Source organism: Melanotaenia boesemani, chromosome 7, assembly GCF_017639745.1.
Source record: "Melanotaenia boesemani isolate fMelBoe1 chromosome 7, fMelBoe1.pri, whole genome shotgun sequence".
Taxonomy (NCBI): domain Eukaryota; kingdom Metazoa; phylum Chordata; class Actinopteri; order Atheriniformes; family Melanotaeniidae; genus Melanotaenia; species Melanotaenia boesemani.
In genome coordinates this window covers 26315949-26341136 of record NC_055688.1, presented here as the reverse complement: position 1 = coordinate 26341136, position 25188 = coordinate 26315949, and the positions used below count along the sequence as shown (strand labels likewise).

Sequence of the window (25188 nt, the reverse complement as noted above, 5' to 3'; positions counted from 1 at the left end):
TGAACTGGTTAAGGTCTATGGCCTTTTACCTTGACATATTTTGGCAACATGTCACCGAAACATGTCAGTGTGAAAGGTCATAGACCTTAATTTCCTGTCTTACAGAAAGGAATATCTGCGTGATCTGACACATTTTTCAGGCAATATAAGTGTCACCAGCATTCAACCAAAAGACAGTATAAACATCTTTGGACTGTGTCAGATGTCTCATTCAATTTCCTCAAATATCAAATAAAAATAAAGTGAGATTAAAAAAAGTCTCAAGTTTGGTGATGTGAAATATTGGTAAAAGTTTGAAATTACTTTACAAGCAAATAGAAAAAAGGAGGACACGCAGAAGGAAAGATTCAGAATACTAGTGACCACCATGATATTACTTAAAAAGTGGGAAAAGTGTGTTGAAACAAATGTAGACTGGAAGAGTGTTAGAACGCTCCAGAAGTCTAAAAGGAACAACATGACATTATTATATTATTATTATTATTATTATTATTATTATTGTTGTTGTTGTTGTTGTTGTTGTTGTTGTTGTTGTTGTTAGGAGGAATGCTTGTTTTTAAGCTTCATAAAGATACTGAGTACCACACCACTACAACTCCCATGATGCATAGCAGCAGTAAAGCTATTTGCTTCCTGAAGTCGGAGTTCAACATGCGGGTTATAGTTTTAATAACTCTGCGTACCATGTGGCTGAGTTTAACATGAATATTCTGTTTTCGTTTGTTTTCCGTGTTTATTATTCTTTAAGTTCGGGTTTCGAACATGTCTGTGAACGCATCAAAGCACGAGCTGAACCAGCTGATCTACCGCCATTTGAAGGAGCATGGTTTCCCTTCAGCTGCAGATGAGCTCCAGAGGCACATCACACAGGTCAACACTGTCCACGCACACACATATTTATTCATTTTTACACACAATTTACAACGTTGTTACTGTTGCAGTTTGTACAACGGCCTGATTAGCAGCTATCGATATCAAGCAGAACATGTTTTATTACAAATGCTCAACTCTATGACATTTACAGTGCAACAAAAGCGCAAACTCCTGTTAAGTTGCACTAAAAACTTAAGCTCGGTGCAGCGAATTCAGTGACAGGTGTTAGCCTGTTCATGTTATTCATTAAAAAAACACTTAAAACTAACAATTCTCAGCCACAAGTCCTGATTAAATGATCCTTATTTGATAATCACTCAAATCTACTAGGTTTCAAACCCAAGTACTGAGTGGTAGAAAGGTCTCTCTCGGTGACTGTTGAATATTTTTTGGTAGGTATTAATGTGTATCTAGCTTTTTAATGCTTAGATGTTTACAGTTGAACTGAATTACCACAAACTTCGTGGCCAGTGGTGGCCCATTAGGACATCAGCTTGGTACTGGCCCTTTGGCTCTGGATCAGTTGGGTCCTGTGTGTTGTCCTGCAAAGACCAGCTGTTTTAACACAAAGGATGCTCCATCAGTTTGGGGAAGTCTGGGGAATTTAAGCCAGGTCAGCACCTTGGTCTGCAACAGCACTCAGATGGTGGGGTGTGTGTGTGTGACAGAGTAGCACACACAAATGTCAGGATTATAATCACATGACAAGTGCTGCTCCCTTGGCCGGGCCGTGATTTTGATGTTGTAGCTGAAAGGTGCCTATGATGGTCAACAGTAAAAATGATGGTCAACAGTAAAAATGATGGTAAACAGTAAAAAATGATGGTAAACAGTGCAACAATTTGTGTAAGTTCATAATACATCCGACTTGTTGCCGTCCTTGAGAACCCCATATCTTCATGAAATTTGCTTTTCATGTGCTCAGAAAAAGAAAAAGAAAAAAACAGATGCAGTTGCAGTGCAATTCCAGCAAATCCCAGAAAGTTATTTATGATTTGTAATGAAAATTTTGAGGAAGATACAAAATACAAAACTGTATTTTGAAGTGTGTTCAGTGAGAAAAGATTTCTTTAATCAGGTTGTTTATTCTCATGAGGAATCAGGCTGCATCCAACAGAACAGACTGAGGAGGATGGTGTTGATAAGAATATCTGTTGTTTTAATTAGTGTTGTTGGCCTGAACTTTGTGATTTAAAGGTTGTATTGGAATATCAGAATTCCTCTTTTCACTAACTCTAGTTGGATGATAGTTTCATATGCTTTAGTAGTGTTTCTGAGGTTTGTTTTGTTTTGTTTTTTTGTTTTTGTTTTTTTTTTTATAAAGGTAGCCTATTATGACACATCTGTTTTGCTGTTCAGTTTGAATCCATTAAAAACAAGTTAAACTTGAATGTTTTGAACAGTTTTGAACTGTGTAAGCATTAAAGCACAACAGAGCAGAAGGAAAACATGTCCATGCTGTGTGAAATTTACATCAGTGAATCATTAAAATTAGAAAATAATGAATTCTGGGTGAGCTGGTCTGTAAACCTGATAAAATTAAGATTGTGCATTCATTAATGTGTTTTTATTTTTTTTTTCTATAGGAGGAGACAAACATATCTGTGTCTTTATTAGACATCTACAAATCATGGTTGAAGTGAGCATGTTATCTCAATATTTTTCATAAATTAAAAGGCTTAATTTTACTCGAATTTGCTGCAGTGACATTTATTACAGATTGCTCTTTTTATTCCTGTTAGTGACTCCAAAAGAAAAAAGAAGTCCAACTCAACCAAACGCTCCAAAACAGGAGAGCAAACAACTCCCACTAAGGGTAAACTTTTTTTTTCTTACTCACCTAAGTTTGGAAATTTAAAGTTATGTTTAAATTACATGCAGTACTCAAAAGGCTTTAATTAATTCATACCACTGCCACTCTAAAAAACAAAGTACTTGAACAAGAGCAAAGCCATCTGGACCCAGGTGTGCAGCTCTTCAGAGCCTGATTTTATTTGGTTGTGGCCACTTAGACACTTTGGTTGTTTTTATTATATAACTGTACCGCTCAGAGGACAAGTTTCACACATGCATGTAACTCAAACAGAGAGGAGCTGAGGCAGTTTTCCTGTCTATATCATTACTAGTGTTAACAGTCAGTGGAAAGATGCATCAGGCATGCTTTCTACAATTATAAAAACAGTTTTCTGTCAGTGCATCTTCAGTGTGACTGCAGCATTCTTTGAGGCAGAAGAAATATAAGATGGAGCCTTGACATGCTTTCTAATGCTTTTCTTCTTTTTATATCCAGCCAAATCTGCCACACCAAGGAAGAAGACAGATAAACCTGGAAAAAAGACAGTATCACCAAAAAAGGTGAGTTTTTTTTTTTTTTTTTTAAACATCATACTGTTGAAGTTATTTAACTTTACAAAGCTTTGTTCTCTCATTTCCTCCTTTTTTAAAGTCGGCTCCAGCAAAAAAGAAAAAAGGTAAAGATAAAGCCGCGGCAGAGAAATCAAAGCTGCAGCCATCAGACAAGGCTGTGGCTGCTGGTGGTGAAGATTTAGACTCTGACAGCAGTCTGGATGTAGAGAAGTGGAAGAACCTGATCCAGCAGATGACAGGTAAGATGTGGGGAAATGAATGAATACACAGTGATGTGGAAAATGCTGGAAATGATGAGAAATGAAACAGCAGGGGGGAAAGAGAGCCAGCAGACAGGACAGCCTCATTATGGAAAATAGTGATTTCACACAAACAGACCTGTGTACAGGAGCTGTTAGCCTGCAAGAGATGTTCTCTTTGACGCATTCATGCCATAAGTTTGTCATTGCTGTGTCTTCACAGAGGATGACATTGCCAAGATGGAAATGATCAACTCTCTGGACTCCTCTGCACCTCAACCGCCCAAAAAAAGAGTCAGAAAGCCGAGAGAAAAGCCTCCTGCTAAAAAGGACATTCCTGTTCAGCAGGATAATGGGACGGTTGAAAAAAGCAACAAAGTAGGAGAGAAAACCGTGACTAAGACACCAGTGAAGGAGAGGACACCCAAGAAGACAGGAACAAATAATACTGAAAATGTTTCTTCCTCTAATACCCCGACCCAAATTCAAAACCTGAACACTGTAGATGGCAAAACAGCCACAGCCACACTCTTACCTGCAAAACATTTACAAACAACCGTCCCTCAAACTCCCAGAGGACAAACAATTGATGAGGCTCCTTCTGAACCCAAGAAAAAGAAGAAGCACAAGAAAGACAAGGAAACAAAGGAAAACAAGGTGGAAATTAATCCAACAGAGGCAGGCAATGATGGAAAAGAGAAAGACAGTAAAGAGAAGAAGAATGAAGCCGCAGGGCAAAAGGCTGCTGATAAACCTGTGAAGGAAAAGGAAAAGGCAGCAGGCATAGGAGGAGAGACGGGAGAAGACGTCATGGAAAAGAACAAAATTAATAGTGAGAATAATTCAGAGTCCATTTTTCAGGAAAAGAAAGCCAAAAAGCGGAAAAAGGAAAAATCTGGTAGTGAGGAAAATCCATCTGATACAGCCAAAGTAAAGAAAGTAAAGAAGAAAAGGATTGTTGATAGTGAGGGGAATTCAGAACCAGCGGCTGAAGAAATTAACGAAACTAAAGAACAAACGCTAACAGATACAACTAAAGTTAACAGTGAGGGGGAAATACAGCAAAATATTGAGGAAAAGAAAGTGAAGAAGAAGAAACAGAAAGCCCCTACCGAGGGGAATTTAGAGCTGGTAACTGAGGAATTGAAAGAAGATGTAAACCAAAATGCTGAAGAAAAAGTAAAAAAGAAGAAAAAGAAATTGTACAGTGGGGGGGGTTTAGAATTGGCAACTGGTGAAGTAACAGAAAATATTGATGAAAATGTTGAAGAAAACAAAGGAAACTCGGAGCAAAAGAAAGGAAAGACGATAAAGAGTGTGGACACACAGGAATATTCAGAAGAGATTGTTGAAAAGAAAGCAAAGAAGAAGAAACGGAAGAATCCGGATGAAGACTATTCAGAGCAGAGCGTCAAAGATGATAAATCAGAGGCCAGTACGATAGAGGGAACGCAGGTTCACAAGACCACTTATTCCACTGACGCAGAATCACTCCCTCCGTCCAGCCGGGAGACCGACAGTCCTCCAAAGAAGAAGAAGAAAAGTGAGTAAAGAGCTTTCAGTAATCATGGCAGTTTGCAGCTTGAATATTTTATGAGTTTGTTTAAACTTTTTATTTCTCAGAGAAACTAAAGTCAGATGAGGTTCCAGAAACAGCTGCAGTTTCTTCCAAAGATGCCACAGAAACCATCCACTCCACGCCAGGTGACACCCACAAAAAGGTATCAGCAGTTTACATACAGGTTGATATCTGGGCTAGATAACCTGTCATTAGAAAACAAAATTAGAAAAAAAATTCAGTGTTGCTAAATAATGTTTCTTTTTTTTTTTATCCTCTATAGAAAAAGAAGTCTTCCAAGATCATAGAATCATGAAGATATTTGACCTGATTAAATCAAACCCTGAGGATGAAACCACACGTAATTTCTAACCCTATTTCCATGGTTAGAAAGACCATCTAAAACTGTAAATGCAAATAGATATTTTATTTTAATAGACTTTTTTTTTATCTTTTTCTTTTTGTTTCATGTGCTAGGCCACAGTTTTTATTTTTTCTACATTGTGATTTTATTACAAGTGCCATCATTTTAATGGCAGAAACTGTAAAGAGAGTATATTGTTTCGTGAAATGAATATTTGAATTATTCACTCATTGATTGAAATTAAGAAATTATGTTATTCAGCACATGATTTGTCTCAGGAATTTTGCCTGTCAAAATCCTCAAATAGTCTGGTTTTCTCAGAAGGTTTTTGAAAGCATCATGACCATGTTATACAATATATGTCTTATTATAATTGTATGTTTACTCCTGTGCCCCTGTCTGATATTTGGCATAAAACACAAACATTTGCTGTAGATTAAGAAAAATACATTTGTATTTTTAGATAAGTATGTTTGTCAACAGCATGATTGTTTTTTAAACAAAGTTTTAAGTGTTTGAACTTTAATATTTGCATTTCACATGCTTTTAATACAAATTAAACACCATAGGTTTTTTTTATGATACTGTCTAGAATTTTTCTTCTGGTGTTGTCAGGGATGCCCACAGATTTTTTAGGGGTGGCCATACGGTGGCCAAAGGTTATTAAGTCTATGATGCGTAACTACACAAGTTCATGTAGTCTGCTGAACAAAAACATGAAGTGGGTCAGTTTGAGCTTATGGCACATAAGAACTCCTGATCAGAAGTGTTCCTAGAAAAAGATTAAATGAAATTATCTGCCATTATCTAGGGACGGCTATTTTAATTTATTACAGTCTTGGTTGTGTGGGTGGGGACCAAATTCAGCTAGGGGGTCTGGGGGCATGCCATATGGGATAATAATATATTATCCCATAATGGCATATTGGGAGGGACATTTTGGGCATATCTGAACAGATATGCCCAAAATGTATATGGCGACCACAGCGTTGAACTACTCAAACAACCTTAATGAACATCAGCACACTGACTCTTCTCTCCATTAGATTGTACATTTATTATCAATTTGCATTTATTTACATTCTCATGTGTTTATTTCAGCAATATTTGTGACCAAAGACAAAATTACAGGGGCAAAATGGCAGAGAGAGGGCAAAAATTCACTCACTCACTCAGGGATCTGTGTGACCAACAAGCAGTAAACATGGAAATTATTATACTCCAACCACTTATGAATGGAGAACTACTTGTAGTTGAAGCCCCATCTCCTGTCGTTGTACATAGTCCATGGGTAAACCTTTAGATATGGCTGTTTTGGTCCATCTGCTCGTGACTGGGACATGTCTAGAACAACAGAGAAAAGCAGTCATAAAAAATATGACAGGACCTTCTTTCAGAACTGATCTTCTAAGCATCAATTCTACCACCAGGAAAATATCATTCTCACCTGCTCGTCCATGAGCAGGTCCACTACCTGGAGGCCTGGGCTGGTCGGGATCCAGCTGTTCTAAACCCTCTACTGTAAAAGCTATTGATCATCAAATGAAAATAAACAGAGCCTGCTGTTTCTATAAGATGATTTAGTCTCCGGTTGTTACTACAGCCCCCAGATTATAACATCAGGATATCATTTTTAAATATAACTATTCATCCCCAGAAGAGAAATTCTTGTCAACACAGCACTACACTCAACATTACAAGCTAAAGCTGGAGTAATAGACGAATAACAGTTAAGGAAGAAGCACAAGGACGGTAATATTACACTCCAAGAAAAGGTCTAGGATTCAATCAACTCTGTGATATTGTTCTGAGAAATAAATCTAGTACAACTGACGTCCATAGAAGTCAGGGAAACATTTGCTGTTGGCTTAAGTTGCCTTCAGGTGTAGCCACAGTGTCATTCTCTATCTCTGATTCTTTCTCTGGCTGCCTAGCATTAGCTCTGTGCTGCTCTCCTGTAACTGTCTCTTAGAGAAGAAGGAGGCAATATCTTTGGAAGACTTTCTCTTCATTGTCTGCAAAATGACATAACGTTAGCACACAGTGACTACTTAAATCATGAAATGAAATGAAATGAAATGAAATGAATGAAATGAAAAATACTGTATTAATCCCAAAGGGAAATTCAATATTGTAGTAGTAGTATTTTTTAGTAAAACAATCACATTAATTAATTAAGGGCTTTGTTCTTCAGCCTGATAGCTGCTGGAAGGAAGGATCTTCTGTATCTCTCTGTCTTGCATCGGACTTGAACAAGCCTCCCATTGAACACACTCTGTTGTTTCGTCACGGCGTTGTGTAGAGGGTGTGAAGGATCTTCCATTATCTTCGTCAGCTTGTACAGAATTCTTTTTTTGATGATCAACTCCAGCGGCTCCAGAGTTACTCCAAGCACAGAACCGGCTTTCTTGATCAGTTTGTTAATTCTCTTCAAGTCTCTGGTTCTGATGCCGCTGCCCCAGCAGATTGCTGCAAAGCTGATTGCACTTTCAACAACAGACCTTTCTTGTAAATGTACTCAGTGTTGCTTTTCCACTCAAGTCTGTTGTCCAGCTGAACTCCAAGGTACTTGTATTCCTCCACCACCTCCACCTCCTCTCCCATGATGGAAACACTTCTATGTGTGTTCTTGTTCCTCCTGAAGTCAACAATCATCTCCTTTGTTTTCTTGGTATTCAAGATGAGATGATTGTCACCGCACCATTTCACAAACTGACCGACCAGTTCTCTGTACTCTGCTTCTTGTCCATCACTGATACACCCAACAACTGCTGAGTCATCAGAGTATTTCTGCAGATGACAGAACTCAGAGTTGTACTGGAAGTCTGAGGTGTACAGCGTGAATAGAAATGGTGAAAGTACAGTCCCTTGTGGTGTTCCAGTGCAGCTGACCACCATCTCAGACACACAACCTTTCAGTCTCACAAACTGTGGTCTGTTTGTGAGGTAGTCGTAAATCCAGGTGGTTGTGGAGGGATCCACCTGGAATTTCTGCAGCTTCTCACACAGCAGAGCAGGCTGAATCGTATTAAAAGCACTTGAGAAATCAAAGAACATGACCCTCAAAGTGCTGCCTGACTGGTCCAGATGAGAGTGGGCTCTCTGAAGCAGGTATATGATGGCATCTTCAACCCCAAGCCCATTACGGTATGCAAACTGTAGTGGGTCCTGAAAGGTCTTCACCTGCTTGCTGAGGTGAGCCAGTAAGAGTCTCTCCAGGACTTTCATGACGTGAGATGTCAGGGCGACTGGTCTGTAGTCTTTTGGTTCAGCTGGTTGTGGTTTTTTAGGCACTGGAACAAGGCAGGATGTTTTCCACAGCACCGGGATTCTTTTCTGGCTCAGGCTGGTGTTGAACAGGTGCTGGAGAATCGGACATAGCTGTTTTGAGCAGGTCTTGAGAACTCTGGGACTGACACCATCTGGACCTGCAGACTTGTTCTGGTTCAGTTTCACCAGTTGTTGCATGACTTGGTTACAGGAGACAGACAGAGTGGAGGTGGAGGCAGAGGAGGTTTCAGGAAGTCCTGATGTGGAGGGAGATGAGGTTGTGTCCAGGTCCTTGACTGAGCTGCAGGGTGACAGAGTGGAGGTGTGACAGGAAAGCTGTGGGCTCATGGAGGGTGTGTGGCTAGTTGGGGTTGAAGCAGGAGGTGAGCTAAACCTATTGAAGAACATGTTCAGTTCATTCGCTCTGTCCAGACCTCCATCAGTCTGATCCTCCTTTATCCCGAAGCCAGTGATCTTCTTCATTCCTGACCACACATCCCTCACATTGTTTTTCTGAAGCTTACTTTCCAACTTCTTCCTGTAGTCCTCCTTGCACTTCTTCATTTGTGTTTTAAGTTGTTTTTGTGTGGACTTCAATAACTCCCTGTCTCCATCCCTAAAAGCTTTCTTTTTGATGTTCAGCAGCTTTTTCAGGTCACTGGTGATCCAGGGTTTGTTATTGGGGAAGCACCTCACTGTTCTTGTTGGAACGGTGCTGTCCACACAGAAGTTAATATAATCTGTCACACACTCAGTCAAGGCATTGATGTCATCTCCATGAGGTTCACATAGGACGTTCCAGTCTGTAGCCTCGAAGCATCCTCTCAGAGCATCTTCAGCTTCATTAGACCAGGTTCTAATAGCCTTTCTAATGACTGGTTGTTGCTGAACGATGGGCTTGTAGGAGGAGGAGAGAAGAACTAGGTTATGGTCTGATCTTCCTAAAGGTGGCAGGGCAAAGGAGCTGTATGCATTTTTAATATTTGCATAAAATAAGTCCAACGTTTTGTTTTCTCTGGTGGAGCAGCTGACAAACTGTTGGAAAGTTGGTAGAGTTGCAGAGAGGGAGATGTTGTTAAAATCTCCAGAGATCGCCACAAATGCGTTTGGATGTTGTGTTTGAAGCCTGGCCACTACAGAGTTAATGACATCACAGGCTGCGTCTGGAGCGGTACCAGGTAATATATATACCGCTACCAGAATAACGCATGTGAACTCTCTGGGTAAATAATACGGGCGGAGACTCACAGCTAGCAGTTCAATGTCTCTTTTGCAGATCTTCTCTATAACAGTGACATGTTCAGGATGACACCAGCGCTGGTTTACCAGCACCGCAATTCCACCTCCCTTCAGCTTCCCGCCGAGTTGTTTATTGCGGTCTGCACGGACCGTCCTGAAGCCGTGTACAGACGTATTACAGTCTGGGATGTGTTCATGCAGCCATGTCTCGGTGAAGCACATAATACTGCACTCTCTGTATTCTTTAAGAGACCTGGTTAGCACCTGAAGTTCATCAATTTTGTTAACTAGCGATCTCACGTTTCCCATAACAACCGTTGGAAGAAACGGTTTGAATCGCCACCGTTTTTCTCTCTGCCTCGCTCCTGCCCTGCATCCTCTTCTCTTTCTTTTCAACTCCGTTGGGATTTGAAGTGTTGTTTCACTGATAATCTTGAGTTTGGAGAGTTTTATCAGTTGATCCCGATGGTAAACAAGTCTCGTTGCCATGGAGACTCACAATAACAAGTCTTGCAAAAAAGAAAAAATATTCAGAAAAATCTCCCGTATAGCACAGCCTCTGACCAGCGCGAAAAAATCTACCCGAACAGACACAGATTGACAGCTGATGTCTTAAAAAGACGGCTATATTGCAAAAAATCACAAGTTAAAAACAGAGCTACTACAATTGCTGCTGCCACCTAGCGGCGCATTCTAGAACAATCATGACGCTATTATAGCAACTTCTGTATAATGTTAGCTGCCTGGGTAGTGGCATTCAGCCAGCTAACGTTAACTATCATTAAAGACAAGTTGACAAGGTTGTTAAAAATGTTCTCCATCTAACGAAGATAAGGTTAATAATGTTATTAACTACCTAACCTGTGCAGACCTAGCTTCGTAGCATTAGCGCATGTCCATTCCAGGTCATCTACATCCACATGTTAGCGCTAGCCATCATCCCTGTAATTATTTAAACCCCACCAACAGTTGGCTGAAAACCACTAAACTAAAGTACTTTTGGTTTTATCATATATTTACTGACGAGACTTTTGAGCTGATTGTGTCCATTCTATTACCAGTGGCAACATCGCTCTTTGATCTTCCCACTTCGGTGTCCTTGCTCTAAGGCCCTTTCAGCAGGACCCTACGTGTGAGGTGCCCTCTGTGTGCCTGATTAAAATACTTTTTATTTACTTTTTTATTAGCTTTTGAAATAGTTTGACATTCAAATATAAACAAAGTGTGTTGTGCCGTGTTAATAGTAAAAATAAATAAATAAATAAAAATACAATATTTTCTGGAGTGGCCAGCTTTTTGTTCAGGGTGGCACTGGCCCCCCCTGGCAACCACTTGGGGCGTCCCTGGGTGCTGTGGACAGATTATTCAAATTGTGGGGCAGGGAAGGACAGAGCGTGGAAAACTTGCATTGCATATGTCGTGGGCTTCAAGACGTCGATTATGTTTGCTAGGTGTCTCCGCAAGATGGCGCTGCAGCGCCTTTGAGATATTACCACGTCGAAGAAGAGTTCAAATATCTGGGTTCTGCCAGCTCCAGTTGTTATTATCCACATGAACTGAATAACTTTAGTGAACTGATACTTAATGTCCATCAAATGTGGAGATTAAACAAGGTTCGCCATAAAGCTGGTCGACAGCTCGACAGCTTGGAGGAGCTCAGGTTGAAGAGGCGAGAGCACGAGAGAGGTAACGTTAAGATACACTGTTTAGGGTTAACTTTGACCGCATAAAAACATACACTGATAAAAATAATAATCACTGGCTAATAATTCAGTGTAGGTTAGTAGTCATATGTGAGAAACAGACAACAGCCTTTATTAAGTCGTATTTGTAACTGCTCTAAACCTTTAGCTAGCTGTCGCTTCTGGATGTCACAAGAGCTACATCTTTGTCAATAACGCCACCTGCTATTTGTTTTTAAACATATGAACTGTTCTCGTTGACAATTTAGACATGTTTGTATAGATAAAAGATGATAGATGACTGGAAGACCAAGCATCATGATATTTATCTGTTTCTTTAGCCCTGAGACAAGCCCGCAGAGATAAACAGCTTGTGAGTAAGAGACTCCTTCTAAATGAAGATGAGGAGCAGTCAGAGGTCACTATGGACACAACCTTAGGAGAACCCCAAGTGAGTCATCTAATTTGTGGGGTGGTTTAGCAAAATGAAAGATTTAACCTACCTGCTACTTTCTCTTTTCCTCAGAATGTCCTTGGTTTGATTTACACACTTAAGCACTGTGGATCGGAGAAGGAAACCCACCTGAGAGCCTTGAGTAAAGCTTTGCGTGACCCATCAGCCCAGCTCACCTTCATCAAGTACAGTTGTAACTTTTCTCAACACATTGCATGGTCTAAAAATGGCATCTGTCCTTCGTTCTCATAAATTATGTCTGTGAATCTCGGTCCGTTCAGGCAGGAAAACAGTATGCATTTACTGGTTGGACTCCTCACCGGCTCCAACGCTCAGTGCCGTTTGCAAGCTGTTTGTTGTCTTCATGAGCTGTCTCACTCTCGCCACACCAATGTGGCATCAGCCTGCCAACCTGCCACTCCCTACCTGCTCACCTACCTATCTGGCCAGAGCACCAAGTTCACTGTAAGTCAGATTATTGAGATCAAGCAGTCTCTGTGCAATGTTTTTAGGCAATTTTTTACTTTCCATATTTCCACAGGAGCTTTGTCTCTACACTTTAGGTAATATTTGTCCAGACAGTGAGGTTGTGAAAGAGAAGCTTCTGGCCCAGGGAATTATACCAGCACTGGCAAACTGTATAGAGGTAAGCTTAAAATGTTCACTGGCGACAAACAACCCAGCTTTAATAGTCATACACACATCTACACGGTGTTTGTTAATGCAGGAACATTGTAGGAAGACAGTTTGTAGGATTTGTGCGGCTGATTCAAACTAAGATTTCCCACATAACGTTGTTTTTGTTTGTCCAGAACCAGAGGCATAACCTTGCAGTGGTGGAAGCTGTCGGTTTTACCCTCTCTCAGCTTCTCCAAACCAAAGATGCATCTGAGAAAATAGTCCCGTAAGCATGGTCATGATGTCCAGACCATCTCTTCAGACTATATAGCCTCTTAGAAATGTTGCTGTAAATTGTTTCATTGTTTTCTCTGTCCCTGCAGAATGGTTCTGGCCTCCAACTTACCTTCACACTTGCTATCAGTCTTGACCCCTGACCCAGAGTTTGGGCTGGCTCCTGCTATTGAGTGTGCATGGTGTCTGCATTACCTAACATGCTGGTGAGAGTTTTTGGATATTATCAGAATCATTTGGTTGTATTTGATCATTCATAATACTTATACTTCGTAATTGTGGTCATTTCCATTTACAGCATTGAGGATCACAAACAGCTGTTGACTCAAGGGGCTCTGTTGCAGTGCAGTTCCCTCTTAGTGTCACTAGGTGGTGCTGTGGCTAAAGGAAACGAAGAGCAGGGGATGGCGCTGGTACAGACTTTTAAATTTTATGTATTTTTGTCTTTTTTTCCCTCATTATTCATTTGGATTATTTTTCTGTGGCTGAGTTGTCAGAATTATCGTGTTTATTTCAGGTTCTTGCATTACACAAGTTCTTTGAGCTTTATATTTTCTAGAAGAACTTGAATGCAATAGAAAGGTAAAGTATTGATGTAACTTGAGCAAATAACGTATCCAAAATTAATATAGTGTGTTATTTGTTGATTACTAAGTCTAAAAAAGTTCTAACTATGATTTTAATGATTTTATAACTGATTCTAAATTATCTAAATACTAGTACAATGTATTATATGGGACACATTGTTTGTAATCTTTATGTCCAAGAAATTGTTTGTTTTTTTTGTTTGTTTGGTTGGTTGGTTTTTGGTTGTTTTATTTTTGTTGTTGTTTTTTGGTTTTTTTTTCATTTAAGTAATAAAAACATGTTTGTCCTTCTGTAGCTTATCTGTCCTCTGCTGAGGTGTGTTGGAAACCTCCTGTCATCCTGTCCAGTGAACGATCTTGTCTCTCAAATTGGTGATGTTCATCTTGCGGCTGCCTTGTGTGCCATTGTTAAGGCTTACCTGCACACCCAGCCAGCCTTAGCCAGAGAGGCGACCTGGGTCCTCAACAACCTCACAGGTCTGGCCCGTATGGTTGAGTCACCCCTGATCTCCTCTTCTCCACAAACTTTAATTTTTGAAGTTGCATGACTTGGTTAGGATGAGTGATGAACACAGACTGAATTTAGCAACAATTATCATGTCATTTTACACATGATCTTACCTCTGGGATATTGTCTGTATTCTGTTTTCAGCCACTGGCCACAATATGTTTAAACAATAAAGCTTAATTCTTGTTTGTACAAATTTTCCTGTTCCCACAAATTGTGAAAAGCTTTATTCAAAAGTACTTTGGGCAACATTTCTATTAATTTTGCTATTGGAAAAACAGCCTTTGTGGGCAGATTAAATTATGTGAATAGGGGGATTTCTGTGTCTTAACATCTGGGATCGGTTATGTTGAATTTATCTAAATTTTCTGTGTATAATTTTTTATCTTTTTGTACCGCTCTGTTCCAGCTTACTCCACTGAATTCTGCTCTGCTCTCTTAACTCTCAACTTGATCCCAGGACTGATGCAGCTTCTCCCTTTCTCTCAGGGCATTAATATAATGGTCAGAGCAAACTGAAGCTATACACCTTGCATTTTATATTAATATTTACATGTATAATTTCACACAATAATTATGTATATTGGATTCGCTCTGCCATTCTTTTGTTTGGGTTAATTGTCTTTTTCTTTATTTTGATCTTTTACTTCTTATACATATCTGAAATGTCCTTTGTTATCTTTGTATTTTTTTCCCACTTAGAGTCTCAGGATTTTAGCGAACATTGCCCACAAGAAAAAGGAATTTTGCATCCAGTTGGCACAGCTTGGATTACTGTCTGCTCTCTTTGGCACACTTAAAATGGCAGATCAAGAAATTGTGACCCTGAGTCTGGATGTCCTGTTTATGATGGTAGTTAGTGTTCCACAGGTAAGAGAGGCCACTTTAGTCAATTATTGAATTAATTGCTTTTGCTAAAACTGCTGTATTTGGAACATTTTTACCCCACATTTAGATCATAATCATGAGATATTGAGGATTATTTTCCCTCTCAGGTACCAGAGGAGTTTGTGAGGCAAGGTGGGCTTTCGATTTTAGAAGCAATCCAGTACAACAGTGAAGGAGGGATGAGATGCAGGGCGACATATCTCCTGGAGCAGCACTTTCTGACCTACCAACAACACCTAACAGTAGTTATTATTATTATTGTTATTATTTTTATTATTATTAGTTGTTGCTGTAGTACAATCTCTTCTTGTGTTGCAGGGGGAAAACACGACTCGTTCCTGATTTAACAAGAAGACATCTACTGTAATATCATGAACACATGAATGAAGATATTTAAATATCATCTTTTATAGATGTTGGAATCTTTTTAATGCTGACAGATATTTTTAACATGACAAATGTGATGTAATGTACTAATAATGTGTACTGTACTAGTATGTACAAATGAGATTGGATTTTAGCTAAAAACATGAGTTTCTTTCAGTAAGATATTGCCGTTGATGTTGTGCATTTATTTAATAAATTATTTTAACTATTTTTTTAACTTTGACAATGAAGGGTTGTTTATGGGTTTGTTTTTTATTTATTTATTTTTAGTAAGTCACTGACTTTAAAAGTTTTAATTTTTTTTTTTTTTTACTCAAGCAGCAAAAAAAAAGGAAGGAAATTTGTGTTTGGTTTATTAATTTTCTCCTTTAATAACGCCAACTTGAGTTGTATTTTACGTAATTGGAAAGCCTAATTAGCCAACTTTACTGCAAGGTAACTCGTACGGGTCATGTCTCTGTGGAATGAGTAACACAGCTATATGGGAGCAGTTGTCCCAAAAAGTGTCAAACTCTGCTGCGTTAGTCTGCCTATTCTCGCTTATTTCGAGTTGTTTGGTGGATTGGATGATTCCACGGTAATAAGGAAATAAAACACACATTTAACCCATTTTAACACTTGCTTTACTTTACATAAATGGGTCTCAGTAGTATGTGGAAGACCTATATTCAGGCACAACAGCTTGGAATTTCCTCATGCTGGCCACCAACATGGTGACCAGCACATTTTACTGTGGAATAATGATACTAATTTATATTTTATTTATCCTAATAGGGATTATCTTCCTATCCTTTTAACCACATTATAGCTGCACAAGGCTGCCATACAGCACTCGGAGTAGTTGAGGTTAAGTGCCTTTTCAATTAACATGACATATTTGAATTGTTTGAGGATGGCATCCCAATCCTCAACCAGAAGTTGTTGAATGTAAACCACTGTGGTTGTGTTGGTCGTAGCCACATACAGCTCGACAAGCCTTCATTTGGGTTGAGGTCTGGACTCACAGCAGGTCTTTCCATTCTCTTTACTCCCAAATTCTTGAGGCATCCTGGCATTGTGGGTGTGAGCATTTTTGTCCTGGAGGATGGATTTACATCCCAGAATTTGACAATATGGGATCACCAATGGCTGCAGATTCTCATTCCAAAATGTGTCTATCAGTCAGTGGTGCACACCTGGCAGCACTTCCACCTCAAAACAAGAGAAGAATATCATTCAGTCATTCTCTATACTGCTAAGTCCAGTTCAGGGTCACGGGGAAGCTGGAGCCTATCCCAGCAGTTAGCAGACGAGAGGCAGGTACACCTGGACAAGTCACCAGTCTTTCAAGTGACCAATTAGGGCGGCGTGGCTCAGTGGGTAGAGCGGTCGTCTTGTAGCTTGAGGGTTGCCGGTTCGATCCCTTGCCTGTCGAGTTCATGTTGAGGTGTCCCTGAGCAAGACACCGAACCCCGAATTGCTCCTGATGGGTCGTGGTTAGCACCTTGTATGGCAGCTTCCACCATCACTGTGTGAATGGGTGAATGTGACGTACATATAAAGCGCTTTGGGTATCATCCCAGGTACAGAAAAGCTCTATATAAATACAGACCATTTACCAATTAACCTAACATATATGTCTATGACGGTGGCACGAAGCCAAGTACCTGAAGAGAACCCATTAGAGAACATGCAAATTACACACAGAAAGGCCCCTGTTAGAGCCTCCCCCCAGCCAAGGTTTGAATTCACCGACCTTCTTCCTTGTGAGGCTGCAATGCTAACTGCCATACAGAAGAATATTTCAGGGAATTTTTGGTACATTATTTGGAGGAATATCTCATGATTAGATGTATTGTTTATTTCACAAATACAAAACACCCAAAAGTGTCTAATCAGTTTTTCCAACAATGTATAATACATCAACTGGCATTATTTAATAGGAGACATAATTAGCCGACCACAAAATTTTCTAACACTTTGTGCTACTTTAATAGGCTACATTACACTACAGCATATCTGATGCTGGATAGATTTGTGTTTACATAAATAGAGAGCAACATAAAAGATTAGAAAAGCCCTTTAATTTTCTGAAACACCTCTATTCTAGTGCTTCATCTTTTAAGGCATCATATGTTAAAAAAAAAAAAAAAAAAACAGCAAATGGTTTAGAAAATTTAGAAAATATACAACCAACTGTGAAAATTATTTAACAGTACAGTTAAATAACAGTATAGTACAGTATAGGTTCACCTTCAAAACAATTTAATACACTGTTGTGCATATATATATATATGTGTGTGTGTGAGAGAGAGAGAGAGAGAGAAACATACTTGACTCATGTAATTATCTTTTACTGGATTTCACAGTTCTTACTGAGATTTAGTGACTAAATGACCAACAGCCTCAGTTTGTAACTTGGGAACTTGCGTAATCTTTAGCTCCTCCTCTTAATGGAAAAAAAAGGAGAAATCTCAAATTTCCACACTTCCTCTTTCCACACACATTCCCTTCCCGTTATCTTTCACACTGCCTTACTACATGAAAATCGTGGTGGGTCCTTTTTATGTTTTTATTAACATAAATGCCTTCTTTGCTACTATTCTTTCAGTTTTGCATGCAGCAGATATAAGATTTCATTCTGCTACAACACATCTGTTCTGTTTCTTAACAATCTGCCTTGTTGGCTCTAAAAATAATGTCTGTGCTGTCAAGAGGAGGATATGCATGAAGTTCTGTAAATGCTTGTTTTTTCCACCCACAGCCAGACACAACTGCATAAAATATCTTCAATGGAGGACACCGAGCCTACAGCTACAGAGAGGGTAACTGGAAAATGTAGTAATCAGGACACAGACAACCCTGTGCTGATGAACAGCAAGCCCCTGCATCGCTTTGTCCAAAGAGAGCCCAGAAGTCTTGGGGTAACACATCTAGTTTAAATAAATAGTACAGCTACAAACTGTTAATGTGATTGTGGACGTTTTCAGACATCTGTCTCTTTCTTTTCCCCAGATTGTCGTTCTGATGTTTGGCTGTGCTGAGTTAATGATGGGATTTCTGTTTGCTGGTGACAACACAGATACCTCTTACAAAATCTATGTCCCCTTCTGGCTGGGAGCGCTGGTAAAACACTTTTTGGTTGCCAGACAATGTTTAAATTGAAAAGGGGGGCGGGGGTCTTTGGTTATTTTACGGAAAAACGCTTTTGCCATTTACAGCCTGAAAAAACTAAATGTAATGTTTTTTGCTAAAAACTAAGTGAAAAGAAAAGTACAACTTTGTTGTCTTTTAGGGGCATGAATGAGTGAGTATTTGTTATTATTATTATCATTATTATTATTAGCTATAAAAGTATTTGACAATCAGATGTTTTGTTTGTCTTTGTTTCAAGTTTCTTGTCTGTGGAATCCTATCAATCTACACTGAGTTACATCCATCCAAAAAGATGGTAAGTATACTGTTTTTATTCTCTTGTTGTAGTAATTAACAGTTTTTTTACGTGCAGTCTTTTTAAATGACCTCCATCAGCAACCTAAAAATCATGAAAAATAAGCCTTTTTCAATTTTTTGGTAATACTTATCAGGTAATAAGTTATTAAAATAAGATTAAGCATCTTGTCGTAAAAATTAAGCTTCTGTAATCTTTGATTAATGGTAGCACAAAGCATATTACACTATGTCATACATTATTCAACATAAATCTAGCCAAAATAATGGAACAACTTTTATAAGATTTGTAAGTAGATTTTTATTCACTGCTTTCTCAGGTTGGGCAATTTTGCAAACTTTACCCATGCTCTTTGGCAAACAAGCTCTTGGGCTTGTTTTTCTTAGTTGCACAGTCATGAACTTTAACATTTAACATGGAAACTGAGGGCAGGAGAGTCTGAGATGCTCTTGGGTCTTTTTTTTTTTTTTTTTTTTTTTTTTCCTTCTTTTGCACATTCTTTTTCATTTAGGCTGCCATGTCCTGATATGTAAAACCTTAGAACAGAAACAGGTTGTGCTTTGTTTTTTGTTATTATTGTTTAAATAGTCTGACTGAACTGCAACTTCCCAGGTGACTGTATGTCTGGCCATGTATGTGGTTTCCATCCTGGGAATCATAGTCTCTGTTGGCTACAGGCTACACTGCTTGGGGCACTATGCCTCCTACCTCTCATACAGGGGACTATACGAGGATGAAAAGGAAAGTGGGGAATACCAAGTGTTGGTGAGCATTGTTTTGTTCTGTGTGTTTTTGTTTTTGTTTTGTTTTGTTTTGTTTTTTTGTTTTTTGTTTGTTTGTTTTGTTTTTAAGCAAAATTGACCAATCAAATTTTAGCATGGATTTGAGTAACTCTGTTCAACTTTCTGTTGTAGGTACAACTTTTATGTGCTGAAAGCATATTGTTCATATCCTCCCTGTGTGTGTCAGGAATTCTCATTTTCTTGTGTATTTTTGCACGCTTTGCCTTAAAATCCACACACACTCAGGTAATCCTTTTTTTTATTATTATTGTTCAATTATAGACAACAAACTTTATTTTCTTTAAAACCAGTAACACAAGAAAAAGATTAAAAAGTGAGTGGAACATGTAGGCTAAAAAAGGAACATTTTACAAAACAGAAAATGTAAGGCCCTTTTAAACCCAACAGAAAGAGAAAAACAACATTGGAGAGGTTGTCTAATGTTGAGTTGTTTTTGCCTGATGGGCCACCATACATATCAGACAACTACAACAAAACTTAGACAAAAAACATAAATTTAAGACATTAAAATCACAACATAAAAAGCCAAAGTTAACTTCAGGAAGAGTTGAAGATTAAAAATAATCATCTGTAAATAATTTGCCATCTACTCTGAAACATATCAGCAACCATCAGAGGAATTCTCATAACTGATTTTGTTCACATGGTTTATATCACCTGTTATTTTATTACCACCTTGTTTTTTTTCTTTCTGTTTCAACAGGTCATTGTCCAGCACATTCCACTGCCACGAACTGATACAACAGCAAACTGAGACTGACTTTTAACAGCATTAATATGTATTAACCTACACTGTTTTTACTGCAGTTCTTGTATCCTGTGAAAGATTTTTCATATGCACTACTCACAATAAGTTAGAGATATTTAGCTTTTATGCACTTTAAGCTTAACAGGTGATCTTAATTTGACCTTCTGCAAACGCATGACAAACTGTCCAATGTTTAAGTGCTTATTGCAGAACATGCTGTTCTCTAAGATGACTAATCACAAAATAACCCAAACAAAAAAAGTGTCTGAACCATTAATCAACCACCAAATGTTCTGGTTCAATGGCAACTAGTATTTAAACAGTCCTCATCATTATACTGTTCACATTTTGACATCATAAAACCAAGATAACACCTAACACATGAAAAGTTATAGAGCCATTGACATTTTATCTTATAGTGTACCCACCACTATTAGTTTTTGTTTAAATAAATTATTCTAAATGAAGGAATAATAATAAATATTTCTAAATGAAGGAATTACCATTTTATGATTCTACTTAAATGTCCTACATTCTTATTATATCAGTGTAGCATAAATTTCATACGAAAGTTGAACGTCCCTAACTTTTTGTGAGTAATGAAAAAAGTAATGAATAAAGAAAATGTTACACATTATGTAAATGTTAGACTTCCTCTCACTTTGTATACAGGCTATACTTACTAAGTGAACGCACTAACCATTTATGTTTCTAGTTCTATGTTTAGGGGTGGGGGGTTGTTTAGTTCTTGTTGGACATGCTACATTTTAAAGCAAATATATCTGCTCTACGTTTTACATTTTCAAAAAAAGGCTAGTTGCTTTTGTTTTCACAAGTGTAATGGGAAATATTGAATATTTGCTGCACTGTTTGCTTTTTCAATATCTTAATCATGTTCAAGCTGCACAGATCAGTAGCCTTTAGAAACTATGCTTATGCTATGCTTAGAGATGTAATCTTGCATTTCATGCAAAAGGGAGACTGTGATGTAATGCAATCAATTTACAGTTCAGCTAGAATTGTATGTAAGAGATTTCTTGGTTGGGGACCTTAACGGGAAATGTAGCCTACCAGGTAAATGTAAGACTTGTCATTTAATGTACTTGATCATGTAAAACATTTGATAACATACTGGTAAATTTATTAGCTCATTTTTTTCTCAGCTACACTATTAAATGTCTTTTCTGATGGCTCTTGATGATCTCTTTTCTCCAGCAAACCAGATACAAAAGTTAAGAATTTGCATGAAGGTCATTTTTCCCCTTCAGATCGTTGGATGATGATAAATTTATCTCTTTCCAGAACACTGAATTTGCCTTTCCACATATGTGACAGTGGGTTTTACATGAAATGGTCAGAGTTGAACTAACACCAAAGTCATATAATGGAAAAAAAATAATAATAATAAGCATGCAGTACTAAACCAGCAGTTTATGTTCAACACATTTTGGTTTAGTCACCTCTTTATAAACTGAATTTAGATGCAATATCTGAGATACAGACGGACTGGGTATAAAGATTTTATACCAGCAAGCATAATTAAGATTACAGGAACAGAGGGGCACCGCTGTAAACTGAATAATTATTAATAATCCGCCACAGATCACATTTTAACTGTGCAGCAATGCTTTGTACAAACAACTACAACATCCAAATTCTACAATCATTTTAGCAAACGCTATTCTCCAAAGCAACTTACATCTGAGGCTGGTTAGGCAGTAGCGTTAAGGGCCCTGCCTAAGGACCTAACTGGAAGGTGTTAATATTCCTCCACTGTGGGGATTCGACCTCTGGTTCGCATGGGGGACAGATGCCCCGCCAAGTCATCTAGTCATCCTTAAAAATTCTGAAACCATGTTGGGTCTTCCATGAGTTAGGGTTCTAAGGGTCAGGTAAATCAGATTTCACATAGTTGTGTAGTTTGTGCAGCACAATCTTACTGAATAGATCAATGAATGAATAAATCGACTGATTCTCACTCCTGAGCTATAAATCTGACAGACTGTAAAAACAACCCATCACACTAATTATTCAGTCAGGTTAAAACATATTTAATTTGTGTCACCCACTCACACCCCATTCCACTGACCTTTTTTAAATCATACCACCCAAACAATTCAGTTCATATTTGGTCTAAACACCACCTAATTTAACTGATGTCTGGGCTTTTACAGCTTATTCCAAGACAATCAAATTTCCACATTGATTAACAGTGTTTCTTTAGCAGTATCCTTAGGGGTCAATGTCATGTGAAACTCAGCAGTCTCAATACTCTGCAGGGCTAAAAGACAAACTGTCCCAGGCCCTGCCAAAGCAAACAGCCCCAGAGCACAATGTTGCTACCGCCATCATCTTTCACAGTGGGGATGGTGCTCTCAGGAAAATCCGGTGTTGGGTTTCACATGTTTTGATTTCAAGGGTGAAAAAGGTTGATTGTAGTCTTTTAGTCAGCCCACCAAGTAGAGCATCTGGGATCCACCCTGAGGGCGGCAGAGGAAGGCCCTGGCCAGATCCCCTGGCAAAGATCGGCAGCTGCCGACCTCGCCGGACACCGGCTATCGAGGGCGGCCAGAGCGAAGGGCCCAGGGCCCCAAGAGCCCAGAGGGTTACTGGGTTAACTGTCCAGACCTGACGTATAGCCCTCCTGATGTGAAGCTTGGTGGGATTCCTAGCCACCTGCAAAGATGCTTGTTCACTTGCCTCTCAACTCCTTCCACTGCTCTCATGGGCACTTCATAGATTGGCAGTAGCCACATCAGACTTAGTAGCAGACCTTGCTGGAAGAGCCAGGCCTTCAACTTTCTTGGTAACCCTGACCTCTCGATCTTTCTCAGCCACTCATCTGCCTGTTTCCCTGTCTCTGGAAATGTTGCTCCTATCAGAGATGTGTCTTACCACTTCCCTAGACATTTTATTGGGTTTTCTACGATCAGTGGTATAGCCTCCCCTTGCACTTGTAGCTGGAACCTGCTTGTCACCATTCTATTGCTGACCAAGTCATCAAGTGCTCTCAGGACCCGTCTTGCTTGTACATGGGTTGAAGTTGTGATAGTGAGGTCATCCATAAAGCCTCTTTTTGGAGGTTGGCGGCCTCCGAACTCCATTAATGGCCCTCAACTCTTTTCCTGCTGCTGTTATGAACAGGTTCATTCTCATGACAAACAGGATGCGGGCAGCCTGTTACGATTCCCTTTTCAAGCTCCTACCGATGGGTGGTACGTGGAGATTCCTTGGAGTCACCTTGAACAAGAACGTCTGCATGACCTTTTAAGGTTTTCCAGTAACATGCATTCAAAAATGGCTGTTTGAGCTGTACAGTGAAGTTTACATGAGCGTAATATGACTTACATTTTTTCAAACACTCTACAGTAATATCATCAAACTGACACTGGAGACACCTGATGTAAAAAGAGAAACCTTTGCATCAGAATGAAGGTCTACTTGTGCTATATGTTATTAAAGCATATTGTGCATGTGCATTCATACCAAAATGGCTTCTGGTTAACATTTATAAGTCAGTTTGGAGAAAAGCGCCTGCTAAATGACTGTAGAATTTGCCCTTGATGTTAATATGCCTTTACTATGAAGTTATAATTTCAATCAATTAAAAAAAATGAACAAATGTTACTTCAGTTGATTACAGTTAAGTAGTTGTCCTTTATTTATAAAATTCTAAAGTTCCACTTTAAACATGAAGGAAATATTTATTTAAATTCTTGAGCTCCAGTAATAGTTTTATTTATTTATTAATCTGCAAAGTCATTGGAAAATTAACTATAACTCTCTTAATTCACTATAACAACATCACAAACACTGGTCAGATCTGTGAAACGGGCATTTATTACACTGGCACGTCTTCTGAGTAGTTTCTATCACAGTCATGCCTCCATGCTGTAACAACTTTGAAAGCACAGGTACAAAAAGGTTTAAACATACAGTATGACAATTAAACTAAACCAGCTAAACTTTATTTCACCAATCAAACAAAGTTTACCTGGAGAAATAAAGTCTGTTAAACAAATACCTCATTGGCTGCTTGTCATGAATGAGGGTTTTAGTTCTTGGAAAACGGATCAACTTCATTTCTCTGTCACAGCAGAACTGCTCACATTCACGTTCATGTGTGGTGGCTGGGCTATACCGCAAAGTTTGGTATCTTCCAGGTAAGTCCAGGGCAAGTATCGCTGATACCAATATCGATACCGATACCTTTCGCTTAAACTTTCAGTCATTTAATGATTTTGTCTTTAATTATCTATTATTATTATTATCATAATCAAACCTAGTATAAATAATAAGATAAAACATCTTTTATTAATAAACTGAATGGCAGAACCAAAAACATAATAATTTAATATTTTTTGTTTGTAAACAATATAAATTTAAATAAAATCAACAATGTAACAAAATAAATAAATAACTCTGTTGTTTCCTTTCTTATCACACACAATGGGAAAATGGGAAAATTAAGTCAAGAGTGCAAATTGTCCAAACAAAAGCAAAACCTACTATATTAGTTGACTCTCGTTCACATTTTGTTTGGCTTTTTTTTCTCATAGCACTCTGTAGGAAGAATATTGATCTCATCACGCTGATATCAATAGAAAACAATACTAGTCTTGGTATCGATGCTATCGATATTTGGATCTCCCTGCCCAGCAATAAGGCTGAGGCTCTTCGCATTACAGGAAAAAAAGAGAAGCTTCACTTTTTCATGCTTCCTTTTTTCACACAACATTTGCCTCCTACAATATAGATTCTGCTTTACAGCACGAAAATCATCATATTTTCCTCCATTATGTATTTATTAATTTATTTATTTTACCTTGGCCAAGGCGGAGGTCATGTGTAAGTGGCGTTGGTTTGTCTGTATGTCTCT

At 38.7% G+C, this 25188-nt stretch overlaps 3 protein-coding genes and 1 long non-coding RNA gene across 5 annotated transcripts; 3 read left to right on the top strand and 1 right to left on the bottom strand.

The window, feature by feature from the left end:
* Positions 1-611: 611 nt before the first annotated feature.
* LOC121643450 (muscle M-line assembly protein unc-89-like) lies at positions 612-5983 on the top strand. 2 transcript variants are annotated; one of them, XM_041990882.1, is made up of 9 exons: positions 612-870; positions 2460-2512; positions 2616-2689; positions 3164-3228; positions 3320-3479; positions 3703-4186; positions 4229-5022; positions 5103-5200; positions 5321-5983. In XM_041990882.1, exons 1-9 carry the CDS (start codon positions 763-765, stop codon positions 5351-5353), a joined length of 1869 nt encoding a protein of 622 aa, XP_041846816.1. In that variant the 5' UTR covers positions 612-762; the 3' UTR covers positions 5354-5983. The 2 variants fall into 2 exon arrangements, with proteins under 2 accessions (XP_041846816.1, XP_041846815.1); XM_041990881.1 differs by having other exon boundaries at positions 3703-5022.
* A 456-nt stretch (positions 5984-6439) lies between these two features.
* On the bottom strand, positions 6440-7583 carry LOC121643232. The gene is made up of 2 exons (XR_006011070.1): positions 6849-7583; positions 6440-6745 (listed from the first exon to the last, which is right to left on the bottom strand). It is a non-coding gene; the product is annotated as an uncharacterized LOC121643232 (long non-coding RNA).
* A 3694-nt stretch (positions 7584-11277) lies between these two features.
* Positions 11278-15545, top strand: tmco6 (transmembrane and coiled-coil domains 6). Its single transcript, XM_041989321.1, has 13 exons — positions 11278-11596; positions 11934-12043; positions 12119-12231; positions 12328-12511; positions 12588-12692; positions 12859-12950; positions 13048-13164; positions 13257-13371; positions 13842-14022; positions 14463-14557; positions 14756-14923; positions 15049-15183; positions 15260-15545. The coding sequence occupies exons 1-13, from the start codon at positions 11506-11508 to the stop codon at positions 15281-15283; spliced, it is 1530 nt and encodes a 509-aa protein (XP_041845255.1). The 5' UTR covers positions 11278-11505; the 3' UTR covers positions 15284-15545.
* Positions 15546-17775: 2230 nt separating this feature from the next.
* Positions 17776-21502, top strand: LOC121643608. Its single transcript, XM_041991103.1, has 7 exons — positions 17776-17860; positions 18072-18231; positions 18323-18433; positions 18702-18758; positions 19371-19523; positions 19673-19786; positions 20265-21502. Exons 2-7 carry the CDS (start codon positions 18100-18102, stop codon positions 20313-20315), a joined length of 618 nt encoding a protein of 205 aa, XP_041847037.1. The 5' UTR covers positions 17776-17860; positions 18072-18099; the 3' UTR covers positions 20316-21502.
* Positions 21503-25188: the final 3686 nt, after the last annotated feature.

Bases quoted from the DNA above. Each gene is read 5' to 3' on its own strand.
- LOC121643608 (XM_041991103.1), top strand. From the start codon at position 18,100: ATGGAGGACACCGAGCCTACAGCTACAGAGAGGGTAACTGGAAAATGT. The intron at 18,232-18,322 runs GTAACACATCTA...TCTTTTCCCCAG, and splicing joins GAGAGCCCAGAAGTCTTGGG to ATTGTCGTTCTGATGTTTGG. The intron at 18,759-19,370 runs GTAAGTATACTG...GCAACTTCCCAG, and splicing joins TACATCCATCCAAAAAGATG to GTGACTGTATGTCTGGCCAT.
- LOC121643450 (XM_041990881.1), top strand. From the start codon at position 763: ATGTCTGTGAACGCATCAAAGCACGAGCTGAACCAGCTGATCTACCGC. The intron at 3,480-3,702 runs GTAAGATGTGGG...GTGTCTTCACAG, and splicing joins CCTGATCCAGCAGATGACAG to AGGATGACATTGCCAAGATG. The intron at 5,201-5,320 runs GTATCAGCAGTT...TATCCTCTATAG, and splicing joins CAGGTGACACCCACAAAAAG to AAAAAGAAGTCTTCCAAGAT.
- tmco6 (XM_041989321.1), top strand. From the start codon at position 11,506: ATGTGGAGATTAAACAAGGTTCGCCATAAAGCTGGTCGACAGCTCGAC. The intron at 11,597-11,933 runs GTAACGTTAAGA...CTGTTTCTTTAG, and splicing joins GAGGCGAGAGCACGAGAGAG to CCCTGAGACAAGCCCGCAGA. The intron at 14,558-14,755 runs GTCAGAGCAAAC...TTTCCCACTTAG, and splicing joins CTCAGGGCATTAATATAATG to AGTCTCAGGATTTTAGCGAA.